General features: G+C 61.9%; 2 protein-coding genes across 2 annotated transcripts in view; both read right to left on the bottom strand.

The window, feature by feature from the left end:
- The window catches only part of LOC128901597 (butyrophilin subfamily 1 member A1-like), a 45,164-nt gene extending 23,748 nt beyond the window's left edge, over positions 1-21,416 (bottom strand). The window contains exon 1 of the mRNA XM_054183669.1: positions 21,372-21,416. Within this exon, the coding sequence (XP_054039644.1) occupies positions 21,372-21,416 (45 nt within the window). The remainder of the gene's footprint in view (positions 1-21,371) is intronic.
- Positions 21,417-22,097: 681 nt separating this feature from the next.
- The window catches only part of LOC128901596 (butyrophilin subfamily 1 member A1-like), a gene marked incomplete at its 3' end in the record, with an annotated part of 35,195 nt that continues 30,371 nt past the window's right edge, over positions 22,098-26,921 (bottom strand). The window contains exons 3-7 of the mRNA XM_054183668.1: positions 26,518-26,799; positions 25,775-25,879; positions 25,456-25,476; positions 23,160-23,291; positions 22,098-22,663 (exon numbers count right to left, since the gene is read on the bottom strand). Of these exons, the coding sequence (XP_054039643.1) occupies positions 22,098-22,663; positions 23,160-23,291; positions 25,456-25,476; positions 25,775-25,879; positions 26,518-26,799 (1,106 nt within the window). The remainder of the gene's footprint in view (positions 22,664-23,159; positions 23,292-25,455; positions 25,477-25,774; positions 25,880-26,517; positions 26,800-26,921) is intronic.

Raw genomic sequence — 26,921 nt, 5'->3', positions numbered from 1 at the left:
CCAAGGGGTCCCAAGGGTTTCCAAGGGGTCCCAAAGGGTTCCGAGGAATCCCCAAGGGTTACCAAGGGGGTCCCAAGGGTTTCCAGGAGGGTCTCCAGGGATTCCAAGGGGTCCCAAGAGGTTCCGAGGGGGTCTCCAGGGATTCCAATGGGTTCCAAGAGGTTCCAAGGGGGTCCCCAACGGTTTCCAAGGGCGTCCCAAGGGTTTCCAAGGGGGTCCCCAAGGGTTTCCAAGGGGTCCTAAGGGTTTCCAAGGGGTCCCAAGGGGTTCCATGGGTGTCCCAAGGGTTTCCAAGGGGTCCCAAGGGGTTCCGAGGGGTCCCCAAGGGTTTCCAAGAGGTCCCAAGGGCTTCCAAGAGGGTCTCCAGGGTTTCCAAGGGGTGCCAAGAGGTTCCAAGGGGTCCCCAAGGGTTTCCAAGGGGGTCCCCAAGGGTTTCCAAGGGGTCCCAAGGGGTTCCGAGGGGTCCCAAGGGGTTCCAAGGGGTCCCCAACGGTTTCCAAGGGGTCTCCAGGGTTCCCAAGAGGGTCCCCAAGGGTTTCCAAGAGGGTCTCCAGGGGGGTCCCAAGGGTTTCCAAGGGGTCCGAAGGGTTTCCAAGGGGTCCCAAGGGGTTCCGAGTTGTCTCCAGGGTTTCCAAGGAGTCCCAAGGGTTTCCAAGGGGTCCCAAGGGGTTGCAAGGGGTCTCCAAGGGTTTCCAAGGGGTCCCAAGGGGTTCCGAGGTGTCCCAAGTGGTTCCAAGGGGTCCCAAGGGAGTCCCCAAGGGTTTCCAAGGAGTCCCAAGGGTTTCCAAGGAGGTCCCATAGGGGTCCCAGGGGGGTCCCAAGGCTTTCCAAGGGGGTCTCCAGGGTTTCCAAGGGGTCCCAAGGGGTTCCATGGGGGTCCCAAGGGTTTCCAAGCGGTCCCAAGGGGTTCCGAGGGGTCCCCCAGGGTTTCCAAGGGGTCCCAAGAGGTTCCAAGGGGGTCCCCAAGGGTTTCCAAGGGGTCACAAGGGGTTCCAAGGGGTCCCAAGGGGTTCCAAGGGGTCCCCAACGGTTTCCAAGGGGTCCCAGGGCCTTCCAAGGGGTCCCCAAGGGGTCCCGAAGGGGTCCCAAGGGTTTCCAAGACGGTCTCCACGGGGGTCCCAAGGGTTTCCAAGGGGTCCCAAGGGGTCCCGAGGGGTCCCAAGGGGTTCCAAGGGGTCCCCAATGGTTTCCAAGGGTTCCCAGGGGCTTCCATGGGGTCCCCAAGGGGTCTCAAGGGTTCCAAGGGGTGTCCAGGGTTCCCAAGGGGGTCCCCAAGGGTTTCCAAGAGGGTCTCCAGGGGGGTCCCAAGGGTTTCCAAGGGGTGCCAAGGGGTCACAAAGGGGTTCCCCAAGGGTTTCCAAGAGGGTCTCCAAGGTTTCCAAGGGGTGCCAAGAGGTTCCAAGGGGGACTCCAAGGGTTTCCAAGGGGTCCCAAGGGGTTCCAAGGGGTCTCCAACGGTTTCCAAGGGGTCCCAGGGGCTTCCAAGGCATCCCCAAGAGGTCCCGAAGGGGTCCCAAGGGTTTCCATGGGGTCTCCAGGGTTCCCAAGGGGGACCCCAAGGGTTTCCAAGAGGGTCTCCAGGGGGGTTCCAAAGGTTTCCAAGGGGTCCCAAGGGGTTCCGAGGGGCCTCCAGGGTTTCCAAGGAGTCCCAAGGGTTTCCAAGGGGTCCCAAGGGGTTCCAAGGGGTCACAAAGGGGGTCCCCAAGGGTTTCCAAGGGGGTTCCAAGGGGTTCCAAAGGTTTCCAAGGGGTCCCAAGGGATTCCGGGGGGTCCCCAAGGGTTTCCAAGGGGTCCCAAGGGTTTCCAAGATGGTCCCCAGGAGTTTCCAAGGGGTTCCAGGGGGGTCCCGAAGGGTTTCCAAGGGATTCCAATGGGGTCCCCAAGGGTTTCCAAGGGGTCCCAAGGGGTTCCGAGGGGTCCCAAGGGGTTCCAAGGGGTCCCAAAGGGGGTCACCAAGGGTTTCCGAGGGGTCTCCAAGGGGTTCCAAGGGGTCTCCAGAAGTTCCAAGGAGTCCCAAGGGTTTCCAAGAGGGTCCCCAGGGGTTTCCAAGGGGTTCCAGGGGGGTCCCCAAGGGTTTCCAAGGGGTTCCAAGGGGTCCCAAGGGCTTCCAAGGGGTCCCCAATGGTTTCTAAGGGGTCCCAGGGGCTTCCAAGGGTTCCCCAAGGGGTCCCAAGGGTTTCCAAGGGGTCTCCAGGGTTCCCAAGGGGGTCCCCAAGGGTTTCCAAGAGGGTCTCCAGGGGGGTCCCAAGGGTTTCCAAGGGGTCCCAAGGGGTTCCAAGGGGTCACAAAGGGGGTCCCCAAGGGTTTCCAAGCGGGTTCCAAGGGGTCCCAAGGGTTTCCAAGGGGTCCCAAGGGGTTCCGAGGGGTCCCCAAGGGTTTCCAAGGGGTCCCAAGGGTTTCCAAGAGGGTCTCCAGGGTTTCCAAGGGGTGCCAAGAGGTTCCAAGGGGGTCCCCAAGGGTTTCCAAGGGGGTCTTAAGGGTTTCCAAGGGGTCCCCAACGGTTTCCAAGAGGTCTCCAGGGTTCCCAAGAGGGTCCCCAAGGGTTTCCAAGAGGGTCTCCAGGGGGGTCCCAAGGGTTTCCGAGGGGTCCCAAGGTGTTCCAAGGGGTCCCAAGGGAGTCCCCAAGGGTTTCCGAGGGGTCCCAAGGGTTTCCAAGGGGTCCCAAGGGGTTCCAAGGGGTCCCAAGGGGGTCCCCAAGGGTTTCCAAGGGGGTTCCAAGGGGTTCCAAGGGTTTCCTAGGGGTCCCAAGGGTTTCCAAGGGGGTCCCCAATGGGTTCCAGGGGGGTCCCAAGGCTTTCCAAGGGGGTCTCCAGGGTTTCCAAGGGGTCCCATGGGGTTCCATGGGGGTCCCAAGGGTTTCCAAGGGGTCCCAAGGGGTTCCGAGGGGTCCCCAATAGGTTTCGAAGGGGTCCCAAGGGGTTCCGAGGGGTCCCCAAGGGTTTCCAAGAGGTCCCAAGGGCTTCCAAGAGGGTCTCCAGGGTTTCCAAGGGGTGCCAAGAGGTTCCAAGGGGTCCCCAAGGGTTTCCAAGGGGGTCCCAAGGGTTTCCAAGGGGGTCCCCAAGGGTTTCCAAGGGGTCCCAAGGGGTTCCGAGGGGTCCCAAGGGGTTCCAAGGGGTCCCCAACGGTTTCCAAGGGGTCTCCAGGGGGGTCCCAAGGGTTTCCAAGGGGTCCGAAGGGTTTCCAAGGGGTCCCAAGGGGTTCCGAGTTGTCTCCAGGGTTTCCAAGGAGTCCCAAGGGTTTCCAAGGGGTCCCAAGGGGTTGCAAGGGGTCTCCAAGGGTTTCCAAGGGGTCCCAAGGGGTTCCGAGGTGTCCCAAGTGGTTCCAAGGGGTCCCAAGGGAGTCCCCAAGGGTTTCCAAGGAGTCCCAAGGGTTTCCAAGGAGGTCCCATAGGGGTTCCAGGGGGGTCCCAAGGCTTTCCAAGGGGGTCTCCAGGGTTTCCAAGGGGTCCAAAGGGGTTCCATGGGGGTCCCAAGGGTTTCCAAGCGGTCCCAAGGGGTTCCGAGGGGTCCCCCAGGGTTTCCAAGGGGTCCCAAGGGCTTCCAAGAGGGTCTCCAGGGATTCCAAGGGTTCCCAAGAGGTTCCAAGGGGGTCCCCAAGGGTTTCCAAGGGGTCACAAGGGGTTCCAAGGGGTCCCAAGGGGTTCCAAGGGGTCCCCAACGGTTTCCAAGGGGTCCCAGGGCCTTCCAAGGGGTCCCCAAGGCGTCCCGAAGGGGTCCCAAGGGTTTCCAAGACGGTCTCCACGGGGCTCCCAAGGGTTTCCAAGGGGTCCCAAGGGGTCCTGAGGGGTCCCAAGGGGTTCCAAGGGGTCCCCAATGGTTTCCAAGGGTTCCCAGGGGCTTCCATGGGGTCCCCAAGGGGTCTCAAGGGTTTCCAAGGGGTGTCCAGGGTTCCCAAGGGGGTCCCCAAGGGTTTCCAATAGGGTCTCCAGGGGGGTCCCAAGGGTTTCCAAGGGGTGCCAAGGGGTCACAAAGGGGTTCCCCAAGGGTTTCCAAGAGGGTCTCCAGGGTTTCCAAGGGGTGCCAAGAGGTTCCAAGGGGGACCCCAAGGGTTTCCAAGGGGTCCCAAGGGGTTCCAAGGGGTCTCCAACGGTTTCCAAGGGGTCCCAGGGGCTTCCAAGGCATCCCCAAGAGGTCCCGAAGGGGTCCCAAGGGTTTCCATGGGGTCTCCAGGGTTCCCAAGGGGGACCCCAAGGGTTTCCAAGAGGGTCTCCAGGGGGGTTCCAAGGGTTTCCAAGGGGTCCCAAGGGGTTCCGAGGGGCCTCCAGGGTTTCCAAGGAGTCCCAAGGGTTTCCAAGGGGTCCCAAGTGGTTCCAAGGGGTCCCAAAGGGGGTCCCCAAGGGTTTCCAAGGGGGTTCCAAGGGGTTCCAAAGGTTTCCAAGGGGTCCCAAGGGGTTCCGGGGGGTCCCCAAGGGTTTCCAAGGGGTCCCAAGGGTTTCCAAGATGGTCCCCAGGAGTTTCCAAGGGGTTCCAGGGGGGTCCCGAAGGGTTTCCAAGGGATTCCAATGGGGTCCCCAAGGGTTTCCAAGGGGTCCCAAGGGGTTCCGAGGGGTCCCAAGGGGTTCCAAGGGGTCCCCAATGGTTTCCTAAGGGTCCCAGGGGCTTCCAAGGGGTCCCCAAGGGGTCTCAAGGGTTTCCAAGGGGTCTCCAGGGTTCCCAAGGGAGTCCCCAAGGGTTTCCAAGAGGGTCTCCAGGGGGGTCCCAAGGGTTTCCAAGGGGTCCCAAGGGGTTCCGAGGGGTCTCCAGGGTTTCCAAGGGGTCCCAAGGGGTTCCAAGGGGTCCCAAGGGTGTCCCCAAGGGTTTCCAAGGCGGTTCCAACGGGTTCCAAGGGGGTCCCCAAGGGGTTCCAGGTGGGTCCCAAGGCTTTCCAAGGTGGTCTCCAGGGTTTCCAAGGGGTCCCAAGGGGTTCCATGGGGGTCCCAAGGGGTTCCGAGGGGTCCCCAAGGGGTCCCGAAGGGGTCCCAAGGGTTTCCAAGGGGTCTCCAGGGTTCCCAAGGGGGTCCCCAAGGGTTTCCAAGAGGGTCTCCAGGGGGTTCCAAGGGTTTCCAATGGGTCCCAAGGGGTCCCGAGGGGTCCCAAGGGGTTCCAAGGGGTCCCCAATGGTTTCTAAGGGGTCCCAGGGGCTTCCAAGGGGTCCCCAAGGGGTCTCAAGGGTTTCCAAGGGGTCTCCAGGGTTCCCAAGGGGGTCCCCAAGGGTTTCCAAGAGGGTCTCCAGGGGGGTCCCAAGGGTTTCCAAGGGGTCCCAAGGGCTTCCAAGGGGTCACAAAGGGGGTCCCCAAGGGTTTCCAAGCGGGTTCCAAGGGGTTCCAAGGGTTTCCAAGGGGTCCCAAAGGGTTCCGAGGAATCCCCAAGGGTTACCAAGGGGGTCCCAAGGGTTTCCAGGAGGGTCTCCAGGGATTCCAAGGGGTCCCAAGAGGTTCCAAGGGGGTCTCCAGGGATTCCAAGGGGTTCCAAGAGGTTCCAAGGGGGTCCCCAACGGTTTCCAAGGGCGTCCCAAGGGTTTCCAAGGGGGTCCCCAAGGGTTTCAAAGGGGTCCCAAGGGTTTCCAAGGGGTCCCAAGGGGTTCCATGGGTGTCCCAAGGGTTTCCAAGGGGTCCCAAGGGGTTCCGAGGGGTCCCCAAGGGTTTCCAAGAGGTCCCAAGGGCTTCCAAGAGGGTCTCCAGGGTTTCCAAGGGGTGCCAAGAGGTTCCAAGGGGTCCCCAAGGGTTTCCAAGGGGGTCCCAAGGGTTTCCAAGGGGGTCCCCAAGGGTTTCCAAGGGGTCCCAAGGGGTTCCGAGGGGTCCCAAGGGGTTCCAAGGGGTCCCCAACGGTTTCCAAGGGGTCTCCAGGGTTCCCAAGAGGGTCCCCAAGGGTTTCCAAGAGGGTCTCCAGGGGGGTCCCAAGGGTTTCCAAGGGGTCCGAAGGGTTTCCAAGGGGTCCCAAGGGGTTCCGAGTTGTCTCCAGGGTTTCCAAGGAGTCCCAAGGGTTTCCAAGGGGTCCCAAGGGGTTGCAAGGGGTCTCCAAGGGTTTCCAAGGGGTCCCAAGGGGTTCCGAGGTGTCCCAAGTGGTTCCAAGGGGTCCCAAGGGAGTCCCCAAGGGTTTCCAAGGAGTCCCAAGGGTTTCCAAGGAGGTCCCATAGGGGTTCCAGGGGGGTCCCAAGGCTTTCCAAGGGGGTCTCCAGGGTTTCCAAGGGGTCCAAAGGGGTTCCATGGGGGTCCCAAGGGTTTCCAAGCGGTCCGAAGGGGTTCCGAGGGGTCCCCCAGGGTTTCCAAGGGGTCCCAAGGGCTTCCAAGAGGGTCTCCAGGGTTTCCAAGGGTTCCCAAGAGGTTCCAAGGGGGTCCCCAAGGGTTTCCAAGGGGTCACAAGGGGTTCCAAGGGGTCCCAAGGGGTTCCAAGGGGTCCCCAACGGTTTCCAAGGGGTCCCAGGGCCTTCCAAGGGGTCCCCAAGGGGTCCCGAAGGGGTCCCAAGGGTTTCCAAGACGGTCTCCACGGGGGTCCCAAGGGTTTCCAAGGGGTCCCAAGGGGTCCTGAGGGGTCCCAAGGGGTTCCAAGGGGTCCCCAATGGTTTCCAAGGGTTCCCAGGGGCTTCCATGGGGTCCCCAAGGGGTCTCAAGGGTTTCCAAGGGGTGTCCAGGGTTCCCAAGGGGGTCCCCAAGGGTTTCCAAGAGGGTCTCCAGGGGGGTCCCAAGGGTTTCCAAGGGGTGCCAAGGGGTCACAAAGGGGTTCCCCAAGGGTTTCCAAGAGGGTCTCCAAGGTTTCCAAGGGGTGCCAAGAGGTTCCAAGGGGGACCCCAAGGGTTTCCAAGGGGTCCCAAGGGGTTCCAAGGGGTCTCCAACGGTTTCCAAGGGGTCCCAGGGGCTTCCAAGGCATCCCCAAGAGGTCCCGAAGGGGTCCCAAGGGTTTCCATGGGGTCTTCAGGGTTCCCAAGGGGGACCCCAAGGGTTTCCAAGAGGGTCTCCAGGGGGGTTCCAAGGGTTTCCAAGGGGTCCCAAGGGGTTCCGAGGGGCCTCCAGGGTTTCCAAGGAGTCCCAAGGGTTTCCAAGGGGTCCCAAGGGGTTCCAAGGGGTCACAAAGGGGGTCCCCAAGGGTTTCCAAGGGGGTTCCAAGGGGTTCCAAAGGTTTCCAAGGGGTCCCAAGGGGTTCCGGGGAGTCCCCAAGGGTTTCGAAGGGGTCCCAAGGGTTTCCAAGATGGTCCCCAGGAGTTTCCAAGGGGTTCCAGGGGGGTCCCGAAGGGTTTCCAAGGGATTCCAATGGGGTCCCCAAGGGTTTCCAAGGGGTCCCAAGGGGTTCCGAGGGGTCCCAAGGGGTTCCAAGGGGTCCCCAATGGTTTCCTAGGGGTCCCAGGGGCTTCCAAGGGGTCCCCAAGGGGTCTCAAGGGTTTCCAAGGGGTCTCCAGGGTTCCCAAGGGGGTCCCCAAGGGTTTCCAAGAGGGTCTCCAGGGGGGTCCCAAGGGTTTCCAAGGGGTCCCAAGGGGTTCCGAGGGGTCTCCAGGGTTTCCAAGGGGTCCCAAGGGGTTCCAAGGGGTCCCAAGGGTGTCCTCAAGGGTTTCCAAGGCGGTTCCAACGGGTTCCAAGGGGGTCCCCAAGGGGTTCCAGGTGGGTCCCAAGGCTTTCCAAGGTGGTCTCCAGGGTTTCCAAGGGGTCCCAAGGGGTTCCATGGGGGTCCCACGGGGTTCCGAGGGGTCCCCAAGGGGTCCCGAAGGGGTCCCAAGGGTTTCCAAGGGGTCTCCAGGGTTCCCAAGGGGGTCCCCAAGGGTTTCCAAGAGGGTCTCCAGGGGGTTCCAAGGTGTCCCCAAGGGGTTCCGAATGTGTCCCAAGGGTTTCCAAGGGGTCTCAAGTGTTTCCAAGAGGGTCTCCAGGGGGGTCCCAAGGGTTTCCAAGGGGTCCCAAGGGGTTCCAAGGGGTTACAAGTGTTTTCAAGGGGTCCCAGGGGCTTCCAAGGGGTCCCCAAGGGGTCTCAAGGGTTTCCAAGGGGTCTCCAGGGTTCCCAAGTGGGTCCCCAAGGGTTTCCAAGAGGGTTTCCAAGGAGTCCCAAAGGTTTCCAAGGGGTCCCAAGGGGTTCCAAGGATTCCAAGTGATTCCAAGGGGTCCCAAGAGGTTCTGAGGGGTCCCAAGGGGTTCCAAGGGGTCCCAAAGGGGGTCCCCAAGGGTTTCCAAGGGGGTTCCAATGGGTTCCAAGGGTTTCCAAGGGGTCCCAAGGGGTTCCGAGGGGTCCACAAGGGTTTCCAAGGGGTCCCCAAGGGTTTCCAAGAGGGTCTCCAGGGGGGTCCCAAGGGTTTCCAAGGGGTCCCAAGGGGTTCCAAGGGGTTCCAAGTGTTTCCAAGGGGTCCGAAGGGGTTCCGAGGGGTCCCAAGGGGTTCCAAGGGGTCCCAAAGGGGGTCACCAAGGGTTTCCGAGGGGTCTCCAAGGGGTTCCAAGGGGTCTCCAGAAGTTCCAAGGAGTCCCAAGGGTTTCCAAGAGGGTCCCCAGGGGTTTCCAATGGGTTCCAGGGGGGTCCCCAAGGGTTTCCAAGGGGTTCCAAGGGGTCCCAAGGGCTTCCAAGGGGTCCCCAATGGTTTCTAAGGGGTCCCAGGGGCTTCCAAGAGTTCCCCAAGGGGTCCCAAGGGTTTCCAAGGGGTCTCCAGGGTTCCCAAGGGGATCCCCAAGGGTTTCCAAGAGGGTCTCCAGGGGGGTCCCAAGGGTTTCCAAGGGGTCCCAAGGGGTTCCAAGGGGTCACAAAGGGGGTCCCCAAGGGTTTCCAAGCGGGTTCCAAGGGGTCCCAAGGGTTTCCAAGGGGTCCCAAGGGGTTCCGAGGGGTCCCCAAGGGTTTCCAAGGGGTCCCAAGGGTTTCCAAGAGGGTCTCCAGGGTTTCCAAGGGGTGCCAAGACGTTCCAAGGGGGTCCCCAAGGGTTTCCAAGGGGGTCTTAAGGGTTTCCAAGGGGTCCCCAAGGGTTTCCAAGAGGGTCTCCAGGGGGGTCCCAAGGGTTTCCGAGGGGTCCCAAGGTGTTCCAAGGGGTCCCAAGGGAGTCCCCAAGGGTTTCCGAGGGGTCCCAAGGGTTTCCGAGGGGTCCCAAGGGGTTCCAAGGGGTCCCAAGGGGGTCCCCAAGGGTTTCCAAGGGGGTTCCAAGGGGTTCCAAGGGTTTCCGAGGGGTCCCAAGGGTTTCCAAGGGGTCCCAAGGGGTTCCAAGGGGTCCCAAGGGGGTCCCCAAGGGTTTCCAAGGGGGTTCCAAGGGGTTCCAAGGGTTTCCTAGGGGTCCCAAGGGTTTCCAAGGGGGTCCCCAATGGGTTCCAGGGGGGTCCCAAGGCTTTCCAAGAGGGTCTCCAGGGTTTCCAAGGGGTCCCATGGGGTTCCATGGGGGTCCCAAGGGTTTCCAAGGGGTCCCAAGGGGTTCCGAGGGGTCCCCAATAGGTTTCGAAGGGGTCCCAAGGGGTTCCGAGGGGTCCCCAAGGGTTTCCAAGAGGTCCCAAGGGCTTCCAAGAGGGTCTCCAGGGTTTCCAAGGGGTGCCAAGAGGTTCCAAGGGGTCCCCAAGGGTTTCCAAGGGGGTCCCAAGGGTTTCCAAGGGGGTCCCCAAGGGTTTCCAAGGGGTCCCAAGGGGTTCCGAGGGGTCCCAAGGGGTTCCAAGGGGTCCCCAACGGTTTCCAAGGGGTCTCCAGGGGGGTCCCAAGGTTTTCCAAGGGGTCCGTAGGGTTTCCAAGGGGTCCCAAGGGGTTCCGAGTTGTCTCCAGGGTTTCCAAGGAGTCCCAAGGGTTTCCAAGGGGTCCCAAGGGGTTGCAAGGGGTCTCCAAGGGTTTCCAAGGGGTCCCAAGGGGTTCCGAGGTGTCCCAAGTGGTTCCAAGGGGTCCCAAGGGAGTCCCCAAGGGTTTCCAAGGAGTCCCAAGGGTTTCCAAGGAGGTCCCATAGGGGTTCCAGGGGGGTCCCAAGGCTTTCCAAGGGGGTCTCCAGGGTTTCCAAGGGGTCCCAAGGGGTTCCATGGGGGTCCCAAGGGTTTCCAAGCGGTCCCAAGGGGTTCCGAGGGGTCCCCCAGGGTTTCCAAGGGGTCCCAAGGGCTTCCAAGAGGGTCTCCAGGGTTTCCAAGGGTTCCCAAGAGGTTCCAAGGGGGTCCCCAAGGGTTTCCAAGGGGTCTCCAGGGTTTCCAAGGGGTCCCAAGGGGTTCCAAGGGGTCCCAAGGGTGTCCCCAAGGGTTTCCAAGGCGGTTCCAACGGGTTCCAAGGGGGTCCCCAAGGGGTTCCAGGTGGGTCCCAAGGCTTTCCAAGGTGGTCTCCAGGGTTTCCAAGGGGTCCCAAGGGGTTCCATGGGGGTCCCAAGGCGTTCCGAGGGGTCCCCAAGGGGTCCCGAAGGGGTCCCAAGGGTTTCCAAGGGGTCTCCAGGGTTCCCAAGGGGGTCCCCAAGGGTTTCCAAGAGGGTCTCCAGGGGGTTCCAAGGTGTCCCCAAGGGGTTCCGAATGTGTCCCAAGGGTTTCCAAGGGGTCTCAAGTGTTTCCAAGAGGGTCTCCAGGGGGGTCCCAAGGGTTTCCAAGGGGTCCCAAGGGGTTCCAAGGGGTTCCAAGTGTTTTCAAGGGGTCCCAAGTGGTTCCGAGGGGTCCCCAATGGTTTCTATGGGGTGCCAGGGGCTTCCAAGGGGTCCACAAGGTGTCCCAAGCGTTTCCAAGGGGTCTCTAGGATTCCCAAGGGGGTCCCCAAGGGTTTCCAGGAGGGTCTCCAGGGGGGTCCCAAGGGTTTCCAAGGGGTCCCAAGGGGTCCCGAGGGGTCCCAAGGGGTTCCAAGGGGTCCCCAATGGTTTCCAAGGGGTCCCAGGGGCTTCCAAGGGGTCCCCAAGGGGTCTCAAGGGTTTCCAAGGGGTCTCCAGGGTTCCCAAGGGGGTCCCCAAGGGTTTCCAAGAGGGTTTCCAAGGAGTCCCAAAGGTTTCCAAGGGGTCCCAAGGGGTTCCAAGGATTCCAAGTGATTCCAAGGGGTCCCAAGAGGTTCTGAGGGGTCCCAAGGGGTTCCAAGGGGTCCCAAAGGGGGTCCCCAAGGGTTTCCAAGGGGGTTCCAATGGGTTCCAAGGGTTTCCAAGGGGTCCCAAGGGGTTCCGAGGGGTCCACAAGGGTTTCCAAGGGGTCCCCAAGGGTTTTCAAGAGGGTCTCCAGGGGGGTCCCAAGGGTTTCCAAGGGGTCCCAAGTGGTTCCAAGGGGTTCCAAGTGTTTCCAAGGGGTCCGAAGGGGTTCCGAGGGGTCCCAAGGGGTTCCAAGGGGTCCCAAAGGGGGTCACGAAGGGTTTCCGAGGGGTCTCCAAGGGGTTCCAAGGGGTCTCCAGAAGTTCCAAGGAGTCCCAAGGGTTTCCAAGAGGGTCCCCAGGGGTTTCCAAGGGGTTCCAGGGGGGTCCCCAAGGGTTTCCAAGGGGTTCCAAGGGGTCCCAAGGGCTTCCAAGGGGTCCCCAATGGTTTCTAAGGGGTCCCAGGGGCTTCCAAGGGTTCCCCAAGGGGTCCCAAGGGTTTCCAAGGGGTCTCCAGGGTTCCCAAGGGGGTCCCCAAGGGTTTCCAAGAGGGTCTCCAGGGGGGTCCCAAGGGTTTCCAAGGGGTCCCAAGGGGTTCCAAGGGGTCACAAAGGGGGTCCCCAAGGGTTTCCAAGCGGGTTCCAAGGGGTCCCAAGGGTTTCCAAGGGGTCCCAAGGGGTTCCGAGGGGTCCCCAAGGGTTTCCAAGGGGTCCCAAGGGTTTCCAAGAGGGTCTCCAGGGTTTCCAAGGGGTGCCAAGACGTTCCAAGGGGGACCCCAAGGGTTTCCAAGGGGGTCTTAAGGGTTTCCAAGGGGTCCCCAACGGTTTCCAAGGGGTCTCCAGGGTTCCCAAGAGGGTCCCCAAGGGTTTCCAAGAGGGTCTCCAGGGGGGTCCCAAGGGTTTCCGAGGGGTCCCAAGGTGTTCCAAGGGGTCCCAAGGGAGTCCCCAAGGGTTTCGGAGGGGTCCCAAGGGTTTCCAAGGGGTCCCAAGGGGTTCCAAGGGGTCCCAAGGGGGTCCCCAAGGGTTTCCAAGGGGGTTCCAAGGGGTTCCAAGGGTTTCCTAGGGGTCCCAAGGGTTTCCAAGGGGGTCCCCAATGGGTTCCAGGGGGGTCCCAAGGCTTTCCAAGGGGGTCTCCAGGGTTTCCAAGGGGTCCCATGGGGTTCCATGGGGGTCCCAAGGGTTTCCAAGGGGTCCCAAGGGGTTCCGAGGGGTCCCCAATAGGTTTCGAAGGGGTCCCAAGGGGTTCCGAGGGGTCTCCAAGGGTTTCCAAGAGGTCCCAAGGGCTTCTAAGAGGGTCTCCAGGCTTTCCAAGGGGTGCCAAGAGGTTCCAAGGGGTCCCCAAGGGTTTCCAAGGGGGTCCCAAGGGTTTCCAAGGGGGTCCCCAAGGGTTTCCAAGGGGTCCCAAGGGGTTCCGAGGGGTCCCAAGGGGTTCCAAGGGGTCCCCAATGGTTTCCAAGGGGTCTCCAGGGGGGTCCCAAGGATTTCCAAGGGGTCCGTAGGGTTTCCAAGGGGTCCCAAGGGGTTCCGAGTTGTCTCCAGGGTTTCCAAGGAGTCCCAAGGGTTTCCAAGGGGTCCCAAGGGGTTGCAAGGGGTCTCCAAGGGTTTCCAAGGGGTCCCAAGGGGTTCCGAGGTGTCCCAAGTGGTTCCAAGGGGTCCCAAGGGAGTCCCCAAGGGTTTCCAAGGAGTCCCAAGGGTTTCCAAGGAGGTCCCATAGGGGTTCCAGGGGGGTCCCAAGGCTTTCCAAGGGGGTCTCCAGGGTTTCCAAGGGGTCCCAAGGGGTTCCATGGGGGTCCCAAGGGTTTCCAAGCGGTCCCAAGGGGTTCCGAGGGGTCCCCCAGGGTTTCCAAGGGGTCCCAAGGGCTTCCAAGAGGGTCTCCAGGGTTTCCAAGGGTTCCCAAGAGGTTCCAAGGGGGTCCCCAAGGGTTTCCAAGGGGTCCCAAGGGGTTCCAAGGGGTCACAAAGGGGGTCCCCAAGGGTTTCCAAGGGGGTTCCAAGGGGTTCCAAAGGTTTCCAAGGGGTCCCAAGGGGTTCCGGGGGGTCCCCAAGGGTTTCCAAGGGGTCCCAAGGGTTTCCAAGATGGTCCCCAGGAGTTTCCAAGGGGTTCCAGGGGGGTCCCGAAGGGTTTCCAAGGGATTCCAATGGGGTCCCCAAGGGTTTCCAAGGGGTCCCAAGGGGTTCCGAGGGGTCCCAAGGGGTTCCAAGGGGTCCCCAATGGTTTCCTAGGGGTCCCAGGGGCTTCCAAGGGGTCCCCAAGGGGTCTCAAGGGTTTCCAAGGGGTCTCCAGGGTTCCCAAGGGGGTCCCCAAGGGTTTCCAAGAGGGTCTCCAGGGTGGTCCCAAGGGTTTCCAAGGGGTCCCAAGGGGTTCCGAGGGGTCTCCAGGGTTTCCAAGGGGTCCCAAGGGTTTCCAAGGGGTCCCAAGGGTGTCCCCAAGGGTTTCCAAGACGGTTCCAACGGGTTCCAAGGGGGTCCCCAAGGGGTTCCAGGTGGGTCCCAAGGCTTTCCAAGGTGGTCTCCAGGGTTTCCAAGGGGTCCCAAGGGGTTCCATGGGGGTCCCAAGGGGTTCCGAGGGGTCCCCAAGGGGTCCCGAAGGGGTCCCAAGGGTTTCCAAGGGGTCTCCAGGGTTCCCAAGGGGGTCCCCAAGGGTTTCCAAGAGGGTCTCCAGGGGGTTCCAAGGGTTTCCAATGGGTCCCACGGGGTCCCGAGGGGTCCCAAGGTGTTCCAAGGGGTCCCCAATGGTTTCCAAGGGGTCCCAGGGGCTTCCAAGGGGTCCCCAAGGGGTCTCAAGGGTTTCCAAGGGGTCTCCAGGGTTCCCAAGGGGGTCCCCAAGGGTTTCCAAGAGGGTCTCCAGGGGGGTCCCAAGGGTTTCCAACGGGTCCCAAGGGGTTCCAAGGGGTCACAAAGGGGGTCCCCAAGGGTTTCCAAGCGGGTTCCAAGGGGTTCCAAGGGTTTCCAAGGGGTCCCAAAGGGTTCCGAGGAATCCCCAAGGGTTACCAAGGGGGTCCCAAGGGTTTCCAGGAGGGTCTCCAGGGATTCCAAGGGGTCCCAAGAGGTTCCAAGGGGGTCTCCAGGGATTCCAAGGGGTTCCAAGAGGTTCCAAGGGGGTCCCCAACGGTTTCCAAGGGCGTCCCAAGGGTTTCCAAGGGGGTCTCCAGGGGGGTCCCAAGGGTTTCCGAGGGTTTCCAAGGGGTCCCAAGGGGTTCCAAGGGGTCCCAAGTGGGTCCCTAAGGGTTTCCAAGGGGGTTCCAAGGGGTACCAAGGGTTTCCTAGGGGTCCCAAGGGGTTTCTAGGGGTCCCAAGGGGTTCCAAGGTGGTCTCCAAGGGTTTCCAAGGGGTCCCAAGGCTTTCCAAGAGGGTCTCCAGGGTTTCCAAGGGGTCCCAAGGGGTTCCGAGGGGTCCCAAGGGGTTCCATGGGTGTCCGAAGGGTTTCCAAGTGGTCCCAAGGGGTTCCGAGGGGTCCCTAAGTGTTTCCAAGGGGTCCCAAGGGCTTCCAAGAGGGTCTCCAGTGTTTCCAAGGGGTCCCAAGGGTTTCCAAGGGGTCCCAAGGGTTTCCAAGGGGGTCCCAAGCGGTTCCAAGGGGGTCCCCAAAGTTTTCCAAGGGTTCCACAGGGTTTCCGAAGGGTCCCCGATGGTTTCCAATGTCGGGGCGGCCAGCGGAAAAGTACAAGGATGGAAGAAACTCGAGGGCATGCCGACCTCGCAGATCCGGGACAAATAACCTTGAGGATGTAGGGAGTTAAGCAACGAGTTATAACTGTAGCTCCAACACGTAGCAAAACTGTAGCTTCTGGCGTGTAGCGAAACCGCCAGCAGGAGGGATTATTGTAATGAAACGTTGAGAGCTCAGCCAATCAGAAACGACAGAATTTACGTAACTGTAATGAAGTAGCTGTATAAAAGGCTTTCCGACGCGTCTAACAAACGGACATTGTGCTTGCATCAAGCAGCGTCCCGTCTCTCAATCGCGGCATTCCAAGGCGTCCCAGGGGCCTCAAGGTGTCCCAAGGGCTTCCAAGGGGTCCCAAGGGGTCCCAAGGGTTTCCAAGAGGGTGTCCAGGGGGTTCATAAGGGTTTCCAAGGGTTTCCAAGGTGTCCCAAGGGTTTCCAAGGGGTCCCAAGGGGTTCCGAGGGGTCCCCAAGGGTTTCCAAGGGGTCCCAAGGGGTTCCTAGGTGTCCCCTATGGTTTCCAAGGGGTCCCAGGGGCTTCCAAGGGGTCCCCAAGGGGTCCCGAAGGGGTCCCAAGGGTTTCCAAGGGGTCTCCAGGGTTCCCAAGGGGGTCCCCAAGGGTTTCCAAGGGGTCCCAAGGGGTTCCAAGAGATCCCAAGGGTTTCCAAGTGGTCCCAAGGGGTTCCGAGGGGTCTCCAGGGTTCCCAAGGGGGTCCCCAAGGGTTTCCAAGGGGTCCCAAGGGGTTCCAAGGGGTCCCCAACGGTTTCCAAGGGGTCCCAGGGGCTTCCAAGGTGTCCCCAAGGGGTTCCGAATGTGTCCCAAGGGTTTCCAAGGGGTCTCAAGGGTTTCCAAGAGGGTCTCCAGGGGGGTCCCAAGGGTTTCCAAGGGGTCCCAAGGGGTTCCAAGGGGTTCCAAGTGTTTTCAAGGGGTCCCAAGAGGTTCTGAGGGGTCCCCAATGGTTTCTATGGGGTGCCAGGAGCTTCCATGGGGTCCCCAAGGTGTCCCAAGGGTTTCCAAGGGGTCTCCAGGGTTCCCAAGGGGGTCCCCAAGGGTTTCCAAGAGGGTCTCCAGGGGGGTCCCAAGGGTTTCCAAGGGGTTCCAAGGGGTCCCGAGGGGTCCCAAGGGTTTCCAAGGGGTCCCCAATGGTTTCCAAGGGGTTCCAGGGGCTTCCAAGGGGTCCCCAAGGGGTCTCAAGGGTTTCCAAGGGGTCTCCAGGGTTCCCAAGGGGGTCCCCAAGGGTTTCCAAGAGGGTCTCCAGGGGGTCCCAAGGGGTTCCAAGGGGTCCCAAGGGCTTCCAAGGGGGTCCCCAAGGGTTTCCAAGGGGTCCCAAGGGGTTCCAAGGGGTCCCCAACGGTTTCCAAGGGGTCCCAGGGGCTTCCAAGGGGTCCCCAAGGGGTCCCGAAGGTGTCCCAAGGGTTTCCAAGGGGTCTCCAGGGTTCCCAAGGGGGTCCGAAAGGGTTTCCAAGAGGGTCTCCAGGGGGGTCCCAAGGGTTTCCAAGGGGTCCCAAGGGGTCCCGAGGATCCCAAGGGGTTCCAAGGGGTCCCCAATGGTTTCCAAGGGGTCCCAGGGGCTTCCAAGGGGTCCCCAAGGGGTCTCAAGGGTTTTCAAGGGGTCTCCAGGGTTCCCAAGGGGGACCCCAAGGGTTTCGAAGAGGCTCTCCAGGGGGGTCCCAGGGGTTCCCAAGGGGTCCCAAGGGGTTCCGAGGGGCCTCCAGGGTTTCCAAGGAGTCCCAAAGGTTTCCAAGGGGTCCCAAGTGGTTCCAAGGGGTCCCAAGGGGGTCCCCAAGGGTTTCCAAGGGGGTTCCAAGGGGTTCCAAGGGTTTCCTAGGGGTCCCAAGGGGTCCCAAGGGGGTCCCCAAGGGTTTCCAAGGGGTCCCAGGGGCTTCCAAGGTGTCCCCAAGGGGTTCCGAATGTGTCCCAAGGGTTTCCAAGGGGTCTCAAGGGTTTCCAAGAGGGTCTCCAGGGGGGTCCTAAGGGGTTCCAAGGGGTTCCAAGTGTTTTCAAGGGGTCCCAAGGGGTTCCAAGGGGTCCCCAATGATTTCCAAGGGGTCCCAGGGGCTTCCAAGGGGTCCCCAAGGGGTCTCAAGGGTTTCCAAGGGGTCTCCAGGGTTCCCAAGGGGGTCCCCAAGGGTTTCCAAGAGGGTCTCCAGGGGGTCCCAAGGGTTTCCAAGGGGTCCCAAGGGGTTCCGAGGGGCCTCCAGGGTTTCCAAGGAGTCCCAAAGGTTTCCAAGGGGTCCCAAGGGGTTCCAAGGATTCCAAGTGATTCCAAGGGGTCCCAAGAGGTTCCGAGGGGTCCCCAGGGGTTCCAAGGGGTCCCAAAGGGGGTCCCCAAGGGTTTCCAAGGGGGTTCCAATGGGTTCCAAGGGTTTCCAAGGGGTCCCAAGGGGTTCCGAGGGGTCCCCAAGGGTTTCCAAGGGGTCCCCAAGGGTTTCCAAGAGGGTCTGCAGGGGTGTTCCAAGGGTTTCCAAGGGGTCCCAAGGGGCTCCAAGGGGTTCCAAGTGTTTCCAAGGGGTCCGAAGGGGTTCCGAGGGGTCCCAAGGGGTTCCAAGGGGTCACAAAGGGGGTCCCCAAGGGTTTCCGAGGGGTCTCCAAGGGGTTCCGAGGGGTCTCCAAGGGGTTCCAAGGAGTCCCAAGGGTTTCCAAGAGGGTCCCCAGGGGTTTCCAAGGGGTTCCAGGGGGGTCCCCTAGGGTTTCCAAGGGAATCCAAGGGGTTCCAAGGGGTCCCAAGGGCTTCGAAGGGGTCCCCAATGGTTTCCTAGGGGTCCCAGGGGCTTCCAAGGGGTCCCCAAGGGGTCCCAAGGGTTTCCAAGGGGTCTCCAGGGTTCCCAAGGGCGTCCCCAAGGGTTTCCAAGAGGGTCTCCAGGGGGGTCCCAAGGGTTTCCAAGGGGTCCCAAGGGGTTCCAAGGGGTCACAAAGGGGGTCCCCAAGGGTTTCCAAGGGGGTTCCAAGGGGTCCGAAGGGTTTCCAAGGGGTCCCAAGGGGTTCCGAGGGGTCCCCAAGGGTTTCCAAGGGGTCCCAAGGGTTTCCAAGAGGGTCTCCAGGGTTTCCAAGGGGTGCCAAGAGGTTCCAAGGGGGTCCCCAAGGGTTTCCAAGGGGGTCTTAAGGGTTTCCAAGGGGTCCCCAACGGTTTCCAAGGGGTCTCAAGGGTTCCCAAGAGGGTCCCCAAGGGTTTCCAAGAGGGTCTCCAGGGGGGTCCCAAGGGTTTCCAAGGGGTCCCAAGGGGTTCCAAGGGGTCTCCAAGGGTTTCCGAGGGGTCCCAAGGTGTTCCAAGGGGTCCCAAGGGAGTCCCCAAGGGTTTCCGAGGGGTCCCAAGGGTTTCCAAGGGGTCCCAAGGGGTTCCAAGGGGTCCCAAGGGGGTCCCCAAGGGTTTCCAAGGGGGTTCCAAGGGGTTCCAAGGGTTTCCTAGGGGTCCCAAGGGTTTCCAAGGGGGTCCCCAATGGGTTCCGGGGGGGTCCCAAGGCTTTCCAAGGGGGTCTCCAGGGTTTCCAAGGGGTCCCAAGGGCTTCCATGGGGGTCCCAAGGGTTTCCAAGGCGTCCCAAGGGGTTCTGAGGGGTCCCCAATAGGTTTCGAAGGGGTCCCAAGGGGTTCCGAGGGGTCCCCAAGGGTTTCCAAGAGGTCCCAAGGGCTTCCATGGGGGTCCCAAGGGTTTCCAAGGCGTCCCAAGGGGTTCTGAGGGGTCCCCAATAGGTTTCGAAGGGGTCCCAAGGGGTTCCGAGGGGTCCCCAATGGTTTCCAAGAGGTCCCAAGGGCTTCCAAGAGGGTCTCCAGGGTTTCCAAGGGGTGCCAAGAGGTTCCAAGGGGTCCCCAAGGGTTTCCAAGGGGGTCCCAAGGGTTTCCAAGGGGGTCCCGAAGGTTTCCAAGGGGTCCCAAGGCGTTCCAAGGGGTCCCCAACGGTTTCCAAGGGGTCTCCAGGGTTCCCAAGAGGGTCCCCAAGGGTTTCCAAGAGGGTCTCCAGGGGGGTCCCAAGGTTTTCCAAGGGGTCCGAAGGGTTTCCAAGAGGTCCCAAGGGCTTCCGAGTTGTCTCCAGTGTTTCCAAGGAGTCCCAAGTGTTTCCAAGGGGTCCCAAGGGGTTGCAAGTGGTCTCCAAGGGTTTCCAAGGGGTCCCAAGGGGTTCCGAGGTGTCCCAAGGTGTTCCAAAGGGTCCCAAGGGAGTCCCCAAGGGTTTCCAAGGAGTCCCAAGGGTTTCCAAGGAGGTCCCAAAGGGGTTCCAGGGGGGTCCCAAGGCTTTCCAAGGGGGTCCCAAGGGTATCCAAGGGGTCCCAAGGGGTTCCATGGGGGTCCCAAGGGTTTCCAAGCGGTCCCAAGGGGTTCCGAGGGGTCCCCAAGGGTTTCCAAGGGGTCCCAAGGGCTTCCAAGAGGGTCTCCAGGGTTTCCAAGGGTTCCCAAGAGGTTCCAAGGGGGTCCCCAAGGGTTTCCAAGGGGTCACAAGGGGTTCCAAGGGGTCCCAAGGGGTTCCAAGGGGTCCCCAACGGTTTCCAAGGGGTCCCAGGGCCTTCCAAGGGGTCCCCAAGGGGTCTCGAAGGGGTCCCAAGGGTTTCCAAGACGGTCTCCACGGGGGTCCCAAGGGTTTCAAAGGGGTCCCAAGGGGTCCCGAGGGGTCCCAAGGGGTTCCAAGGGGTCCCCAATGGTTTCCAAGGGGTCCCAGGGGCTTCCAAGGGGTCCCCAAGGGGTCTCAAGGGTTTCCAAGGGGTCTCCAGGGTTCCCAAGGGGGTCCCCAAGGGTTTCCAAGCGGGTTCCAAGGGGTTCCAAGGGTTTCCAAGGGGTCCCAAAGGATTCCGAGGAATCCCCAAGGGTTACCAAGGGGGTCCCAAGGGTTTCCAGGAGGGTCTCCAGGGATTCCAAGGGGTCCCAAGAGGTTCCAAGGGGGTCTCCAGGGATTCCAAGGGGTTCCAAGAGGTTCCAAGGGGGTCCCCAAGGGTTTCCAAGGGCGTCCCAAGGGTTTCCAAGGGGGTCCCCAAGGGTTTCCAAGGGGTCCCAAGGGTTTCCAAGGGGTCCCAAGGGGTTCCAAGGGGTCCCAAGTGGGTCCCTAAGGGTTTCCAAGGGGGTTCCAAGGGGTACCAAGGGTTTCCTAGGGGTCCCAAGGGGTTTCTAGGGGTCCCAAGGGGTTCCAAGGTGGTCCCCAAGGGTTTCCAAGGGGTCCCAAGGGTTTCCAAGAGGGTCTCCAGCGTTTCCACGGGGTCCCAAGGGGTTCCGAGGGGTCCCAAAGGGTTCCATGGGTGTCCCAAGGGTTTCCAAGGGGTCCCAAGGGGTTCCGAGGGGTCCCAAGGGGTTCCATGGGTGTCCCAAGGGTTTCCAAGTGGTCCCAAGGGGTTCCGAGGGGTCCCTAAGTGTTTCCAAGGGGTCCCAAGGGCTTCCAAGAGGGTCTCCAGTGTTTCCAAGGGGTCCCAAGTGTTTCCAAGGGGTCCCAAGGGTTTCCAAGGGGGTCCCCAAAGGTTTCCAAGGGGTCCACAGGGTTTCCGAAGGGTCCCCGATGGTTTCCAATGTCGGGGCGGCCAGCGGAAAAGTACAAGGATGGAAGAAACTCGAGGGCATGCCGACCTCGCAGATCCGGGACAAATAACCTTGAGGATGTAGGGAGTTAAGCAACGAGTTATAACTGTAGCTCCAACACGTAGCAAAACTGTAGCTTCTGGCGTGTAGCGAAACCGCCAGCAGGAGGGATTATTGTAATGAAACGTTGAGAGCTCAGCCAATCAGAAACGACAGAATTTACGTAACTGTAATGAAGTAGCTGTATAAAAGGCTTTCCGACGCGTCTAACAAATGGACATTGTGCTTGCATCAAGCAGCGTCCCGTCTCTCAATCGCGGCATTCCAAGGCGTCCCAGGGGCTTCAAGGTGTCCCAAGGGCTTCCAAGGGGTCCCAAGGGGTCCCAAGGGTTTCCAAGAGGGTGTCCAGGGGGTTCATAAGGGTTTCCAAGGGTTTCCAAGGTGTCCCAAGGGTTTCCAAGGGGTCCCAAGGGGTTCCGAGGGGTCCCCAAGGGTTTCCAAGGGGTCCCAAGGGGTTCCTAGGTGTCCCCTATGGTTTCCAAGGGGTCCCAGGGGCTTCCAAGGGGTCCCCAAGGGGTCCCGAAGGGGTCCCAAGGGTTTCCAAGGGGTCTCCAGGGTTCCCAAGGGGGTCCCCAAGGGTTTCCAAGGGGTCCCAAGGGGTTCCAAGAGATCCCAAGGGTTTCCAAGTGGTCCCAAGGGGTTCCGAGGGGCCTTCAGGGTTTCCAAGGAGTCCCAAGGGTTTCCAAGGGGTCCCAAGGGGTTCCGAGGGGTCCACAAGGGTTTCCAAGGGGGTCCTCAAGGGTTTCCAAGAGGGTCTCCAGGGGGGTCCCAAGGTTTTCCAAGGGGTCCCAAGGGGTTCCGAGGGGTCCCAAGGGGGTCCCCAAGGGTTTCCAAAAGGGTCTCCAGGGTTTCCAAGGGGTCCCAAGAGGTTCCAAGGGGGTCCCCAAGGGTTTCCAAGGGGTCTCAAGGGGTTCCAAGGGGTCTCCAGGGTTCCCAAGGGGTCCCAAGGGTTTCCAAGGGGTCCCAAGTGGTTCCAGGGGGGGCCTAAGCGTTCCCAAGGGGGTCCCCAAGGGTTTCCAAGAGGGTCTCCAGGGTTTCCAAGGGGTCTCCAAGATGTTCCAAGGGGTTCCAAGGGGTTCCAAGGGGTCTCCAGGGTTCCCAGGGGGTCCAGGGGTTTCCAAGGGGTCCTAAGGTGTTCCAACGGGGGTCCCCAAGGGTTTCCAAGTGGTTCCCAGGGGGTCCTGGCCCCCTTGGACTCCCCCCGGGGTGGGAGGTGGGGGGTTTAACCCCACATCAGCAATGTAGGACCAGGCAGCGGCTCCCGCGCCGTTGCCCATCCCCCCGCGTTGGGGGGTGGGGGGGTGGGGAGGGGAGAAGAGGGAGAAAAGGGGCGGGAAAAAGACCCTCGCGGGTTGGGGGCCAGGCGGCTGAATAGAGGAGCAACGGGCGAGGAAAAGACCGATATTTATTGTAAAATAACGTACGGGATAAAGCGACCCAACGCCGAGTTGCCCTCCCCACCCGAGCGCTGGTTGCCCGGCCCGTCCCCAGCGGCGACGGCGGGTCCCGGCCCCCCCACCCCACCCCCGGCAGCGACCCCCCGTTTCTATCCCCAGCGGGACGCCCGTGGGGCGGAATATCCCTTTTGGGCGCCTTCTCCCGGCCGCGCTCCCGCTGGGCTGCAACGGGGAAGGCGAAAAAAAAGAAAAAAGCCCTTGACTGACGGACGGAAACGGCTCTCGGCCGCGTCCCGACGTCGTGTTCTCGCCCACTAAATCCAAAACGGCAACCGAGAGCCGAAGGAAAATTCCCTCCATCAAAGCTGAAAGGACGACACCCTCCCGCCAGCCGCTCGCAGCGGGAGGGGACACGACACCCCGCAGCGACCCCCCTCTGTCCCCTGCCCCTCACTCCCCCTCTGCTCCCTGGGCTGGGGCACAGGGATGGATGTCTCCCGCGGGATCCAGGAGAGGAGCGCGGGGAGTCTCTGGAGAAGGGCAGGGGATGCCAGTGGCCGGGGAGGGGAGGGAAGGGGGGATGAGGGTCTGGGGGGCGCTGCCCCTCAGGCACAGCTGGGTTTTCTCTGTTCCTACCAAAAACCAGGGGCGCAGGGTCTCCCCTTTGAACGAGGCTGGTGGGAACGTGAAGATCTCGACCCCGGTGTCGGCATTGAGGAAAGTCACCAGCCCCCGGGCGCAGTCCAGACAGACCCAGATCCTGCTGGGGAGCGGGGACTGGGGGAGGAAGGTGCGAGGAGAGGTGAGAGACACAAACTGCCCATAGCAGTGCCGCACTGCCCAGATCCCTCCTTCAGGGCTCATGACCGTGCTCCCCTTCCTCTCCACAGACTCCCTGGCCACCCCAACACCCCACCACGAGTCACCTCCCACCTCCCCCTCCACCTCCACCTCCCAGCAGTGTCTCCCCTCCCGGAACCCCTCCCGGGCCAAAACGCAGCAATAATAGGTAAATCTCTCCGGGATGTCGGGCAGGTCCCGCTCTTCGCTTTGCCACCTCACGCGCCTCCGATCGTCCGACAGGACGAGTTGGGAATGAGCCGTGTTTGGATCCAGGGTCACCACGTCTGCAGGGGACAGGAGGAGCCGCAGCATCAGAGCTCAGTCCCCGGGCAGGTTTCACCCCCTCGGGGACAGGACCTGCCCCGCGGGGCAGGAGACTGGGCATCTCCTTCCTCCTCTCCATCCCCACCGCGGGGCCGGCCCCAGCACGGCCACGGCCGAGCTCGGTCCCGTGGGAAGAGGCACCGGTGGGGCTGCAGCCCGCGCAGGGAGGAGCAGGACGGGGAGGCAGGGGCTGGGCTGGGCAGCGCACGGGGTCTCAGGGGGCGGTGGCTCCTCTGGGGCCCAAGGGGGTAACTCAGAATGGGGTGGAACGGCAAGAAAACGGGGCGAGATACAGCCCAGTGCCATGGTCTGGGGGGTCTGAGTCACCAACACGACCCGGGATGGCCAGTCCCCCTTCAGTGGCCACCCAGTGCCTTCACTGGCCACCCAGTTACACCTCCCGCAGAGGGAAAGGGAGGAGAACCACCCGTAAAATACAATAAAATACGCAATTACCTGGATTTTCAGGAAGCAGGAACTTTCTCCATGCTACAAGGAGGGACAAGAGCAAGGTCACGTCCCACGGCCGGTCCCCAGGGACTCGGGGCTGGGGAGAGGATCCATCCCTGGGCCGGTGTCCGCCGGCCGCTCACCATCCCGGGCATGTCCCCTGGGGGTTTGCTCGGATCCAGGGGATGGAGGGATGGAGGGGACGGACACAGCGGGAAAGGGCCGAGCACAGAGCGCCCGGGAGAGGACACCGAGGCAAGAGGAGATCACGGAGACTCACCCAACCGTGCAGCTTGTTCCTCTGGAATGGAAAAAAAGAAGCGCTGAGTGATGAGAGGGGACGGCTTCTCATCCCATGGCTGCTCCTTTAGGAGCGCACAGAGCTGGAGGAGAGCTCAGAGAGTTTGGGGAGTGGGAAAAGACCACAAAACCCTGTGAATGGCCCCCTCCAGCCAGGTCATGTCCCACGGCCGGTCCCCAGGGAGTCTGGCCAAGGGAGAGGGTCCATCCCTGGGCTGGTGTCCCCCAGCTGCCCACCCTCCCAGGCACATCCCCTTGGGGTTTCTGCGGAGCCAGGGGATGGAGGGATGGAGGGGATGAGGAAGCGGGGGAAGGGCTGAGCACAGAGCACCCGGGAGAGGACACCGAGGCAGGAGGAGATCACGGAGACTCACTCAGTGCTGTGTCTTGTACCCCTGGAAAGGATAAAGAAAGTCAATCAGTGATGAGAGGGGACAGCTTCTCATCCCACAACTGCACCCGCAGGAGCAGGCAGAGCCCTTCAGTTTGGGGAGGGGGAAAAGAGCCCTTGGCTCCCGGGGGGGCTCCCTCCAGCCAGGTTATGTCCCATGGATGGTGGCCAGTGGGTCTGGTCAGGGGAGAGGGTCCATCCCTGGGCTGGTGTCCCCCAGCTGCCCACCCTCCCAGGCACATCCCCTTGGGGTTTTCCCACCCCCAGGGGATGGAGGGATGGAGGGGACGGGCAAAGGGGGAAAGGGCTGAGCACAGAGCACCCAGGAGAGGACACCGAGCTAAGAGGAGATCACGGAGACTCACCCAACCGTGCAGCTTGTTCCTCTGGAATGGAAAAAAAGAAGCAATGAGTGATGAGAGGGGATGGCTTCTCATCCCATGGCTGCTCCTTTACGAGCGCACAGAGCTCGAGGAGAGCTCAGAGAGTTTGGGGAGTGGGAAAAGACCCCCACACCCTGTGAATGGCGCCCTCCAGCCAGGTCATGTCCCATGGCCGGTCCCCAGGGAGTCTGGCCAAGGCAGAGTGTCCATCGCTGGGCTGGTGTCCCCCAGCTGCCCACCCTCCCAGGCACCTCCCCTTGGGGTTTCCCCACCCCCAGGGGATGGAGGGATGGAGGGGACGGGCAACGTGGGAAAGGGCCGAGCACAGAGCGCCCGGGAGAGGACACCGAGGCAGGAGGAGATCACGGAGACTCACTCAGTGCTGTGTCTTGTACCCCTGGAAAGGATAAAGAAAGTCAATCAGTGATGAGAGGGGACAGCTTCTCGTCCCATGGCTGCTCCTACAGGAGGAGGCAGAGCCGTTCTGTTTGGGGAGGGGGAAAAGACCCCTTGGCTCCCGGGGGGGCTCCCTCCAGCCTGGTTATGTCCCACGGATGGTGGCCAGTGGGTCTGGTCAGGGGAGAGGGTCCATCCCTGGGCTGGTGTCCCCCAGCTGCCCACCCTCCCAGGCACATCCCCTTGGGGTTTCCCTGCACCCAGGGGATGGAGGGATGGAGGGGACGGGCAAAGGGGGAAAGGGCCGAGCACAGAGCACCCAGGAGAGGACACCGAGCCAAGAGGAGATCACGGAGACTCACCCAACCGTGCAGCTTGTTCCTCTGGAATGGAAAAAAAGAAGCGCTGAGTGATGAGAGGGGACGGCTTCTCGTCCCATGGCTGTTCCTGCAGCAGCAGGCAGAGCTGGCGAGACCCCAATCTCCTTGTGTTTGGGGAGTGGGAAAAGACCGTGTGGGTCCCAGAGCAGGTTCCCTGCCTCCCTTCTCCCTCAGCCACCCCTCCCAGGCACCCTGCATTGAAGCCTGACTTGAGCAGAGATTTAAGGCTCAGCCTGATTTAAGCTGACTGATTACGGGTCCCCACTTCTCCCCATGACTTAGGTCACCTCCTGGGCCCCGTTCCCAGACCCAGTGCTCTCCAGTCCCCTTCTGGGCTCCATCAACCCAGACCAACGACCACAGGGCGATCAAGAGCCGCCCAGAGCCACGTCCCTCCCAGGGGGCTCCTTTCTCAGGAGGCTTCGCTGGTGGCAGGGGCCACAAGGACTCACCCAGTGCTCTGGACAGCCCCACTGCAAAGCAAAGGCAGAGGAAGAGGAGGTCAGGAGAGCAGCTGCTTCATCGGCGCTAACATCTCACCAGAGACTCTTGCACCGTCCCACCAGCCAGGTGCTCTGGCCACGCTCCCTGGCCTCCCACCCACGCCCCGGGTCCTTGTCCCCCTCCTTCCTGTGCCCAAAGAGCTTCTTTAATGAAGGCAAAACACCTTTTGACACGACTGTCATCCCCTTCTACGTACGTTCATGGGCCAGGGCTCGGCCTCACTCCACCCCGATCCCCTCCATTCCATCCCCCCCGTGACAAACTCACCTTTCCTTCGCCAGAGATAAACATTGAGACCAAATGACAACACTGAAAGCACGAGGAAGACACCCAGAGCTGCCATCCAGTGATGGGCGTTGTGGAAAAAGGGAGCTGAGAAACAAAAACACAGCAGGAAAAGGGCTCACTTTGCACTCCTGTGTAGGAGGAAAATGAAAGGGAGAGAGAAAAACTCCAAGTTCTAACTCATCGTCAGGGTATTGGCTGGGATGGAATGAACAAGTGGACGTCATCGCTTGCAGCTATTGAGGGATGGGATGTTTTGGATTTGGGATGAGAAGCAGCGATGGGAGCGCACTGATGGTTTTGGGTGTCGCTGGGCAGTCGAGGAATGGTCTGCTCCTCACACCGCCCCACCAGCGAGTGGGCTTGGGGGGCGCAAACAGTTGGGACAAAACCCGTTACTCTTCCCATTCTCTATCCCATCCCAACGGTGGGGAATGAGCGAGGGGCTGCGCGGTGCCGGCTCTGGGCTGGGATTACACCACCCCACTCCTAAAGCCTTGTGCTGGGAGCCCCGGGCTCAAGGGGACATCGTCCTCTCCAGCCCACGGCCATCCCAATGCTGCCCTGAAGCCCGCCAGGCTCAGGTTATCTCCTGCGCTAAAGCTCACCTGCGGGTGCATCCCCTCCCATTCCCCCACCCCCCGCACGTTTCTCCAGCCCCCCGAGATCAAACCATCCCCCCCCCGCCAAGCGCAGCCAACCCCAGCCCCGCTGCCATCCTGCACCTGAGATGTGCAGGGACGACGCCTGCTCCTGCTCCAGGCGGCTGTTCCTCACCACACACGACAAGTTCCCATCGCCCTTCCCGCTCACCACGACGACATCTTGGATCTCAAACAGGCCCCTCTCGTCAGAGGAACGTCTCTGGGAGACCGAGGGCAGACGCTGCCCGTTGGCAGCCTTCCACAGCACCTGCGGTTGCGGGTACCAGCCGGCCGATCCACACACCACCCGGATGCCTCCGTCCTGGTGAGCCTCCAGAGAGAGGAGAGGGACGGAGCCCATGGCTGGGGGAAGAGCCCGCCGTTGGGCTGAGTTAGGGATGGACTCGGCTCAAAGGCAAAGACCCAACCCCGTACCAGACACATCCCATTGTCCCGAGGGGGCTGTGGGACCGCGCACGTGCTCC

The sequence above is a fragment of the Rissa tridactyla genome, chromosome 27 (genome assembly GCF_028500815.1).
Source record: "Rissa tridactyla isolate bRisTri1 chromosome 27, bRisTri1.patW.cur.20221130, whole genome shotgun sequence".
Taxonomy (NCBI): Eukaryota; Metazoa; Chordata; class Aves; order Charadriiformes; family Laridae; genus Rissa; species Rissa tridactyla.
This window is presented reverse-complemented; position numbering and strand designations above follow the sequence as displayed.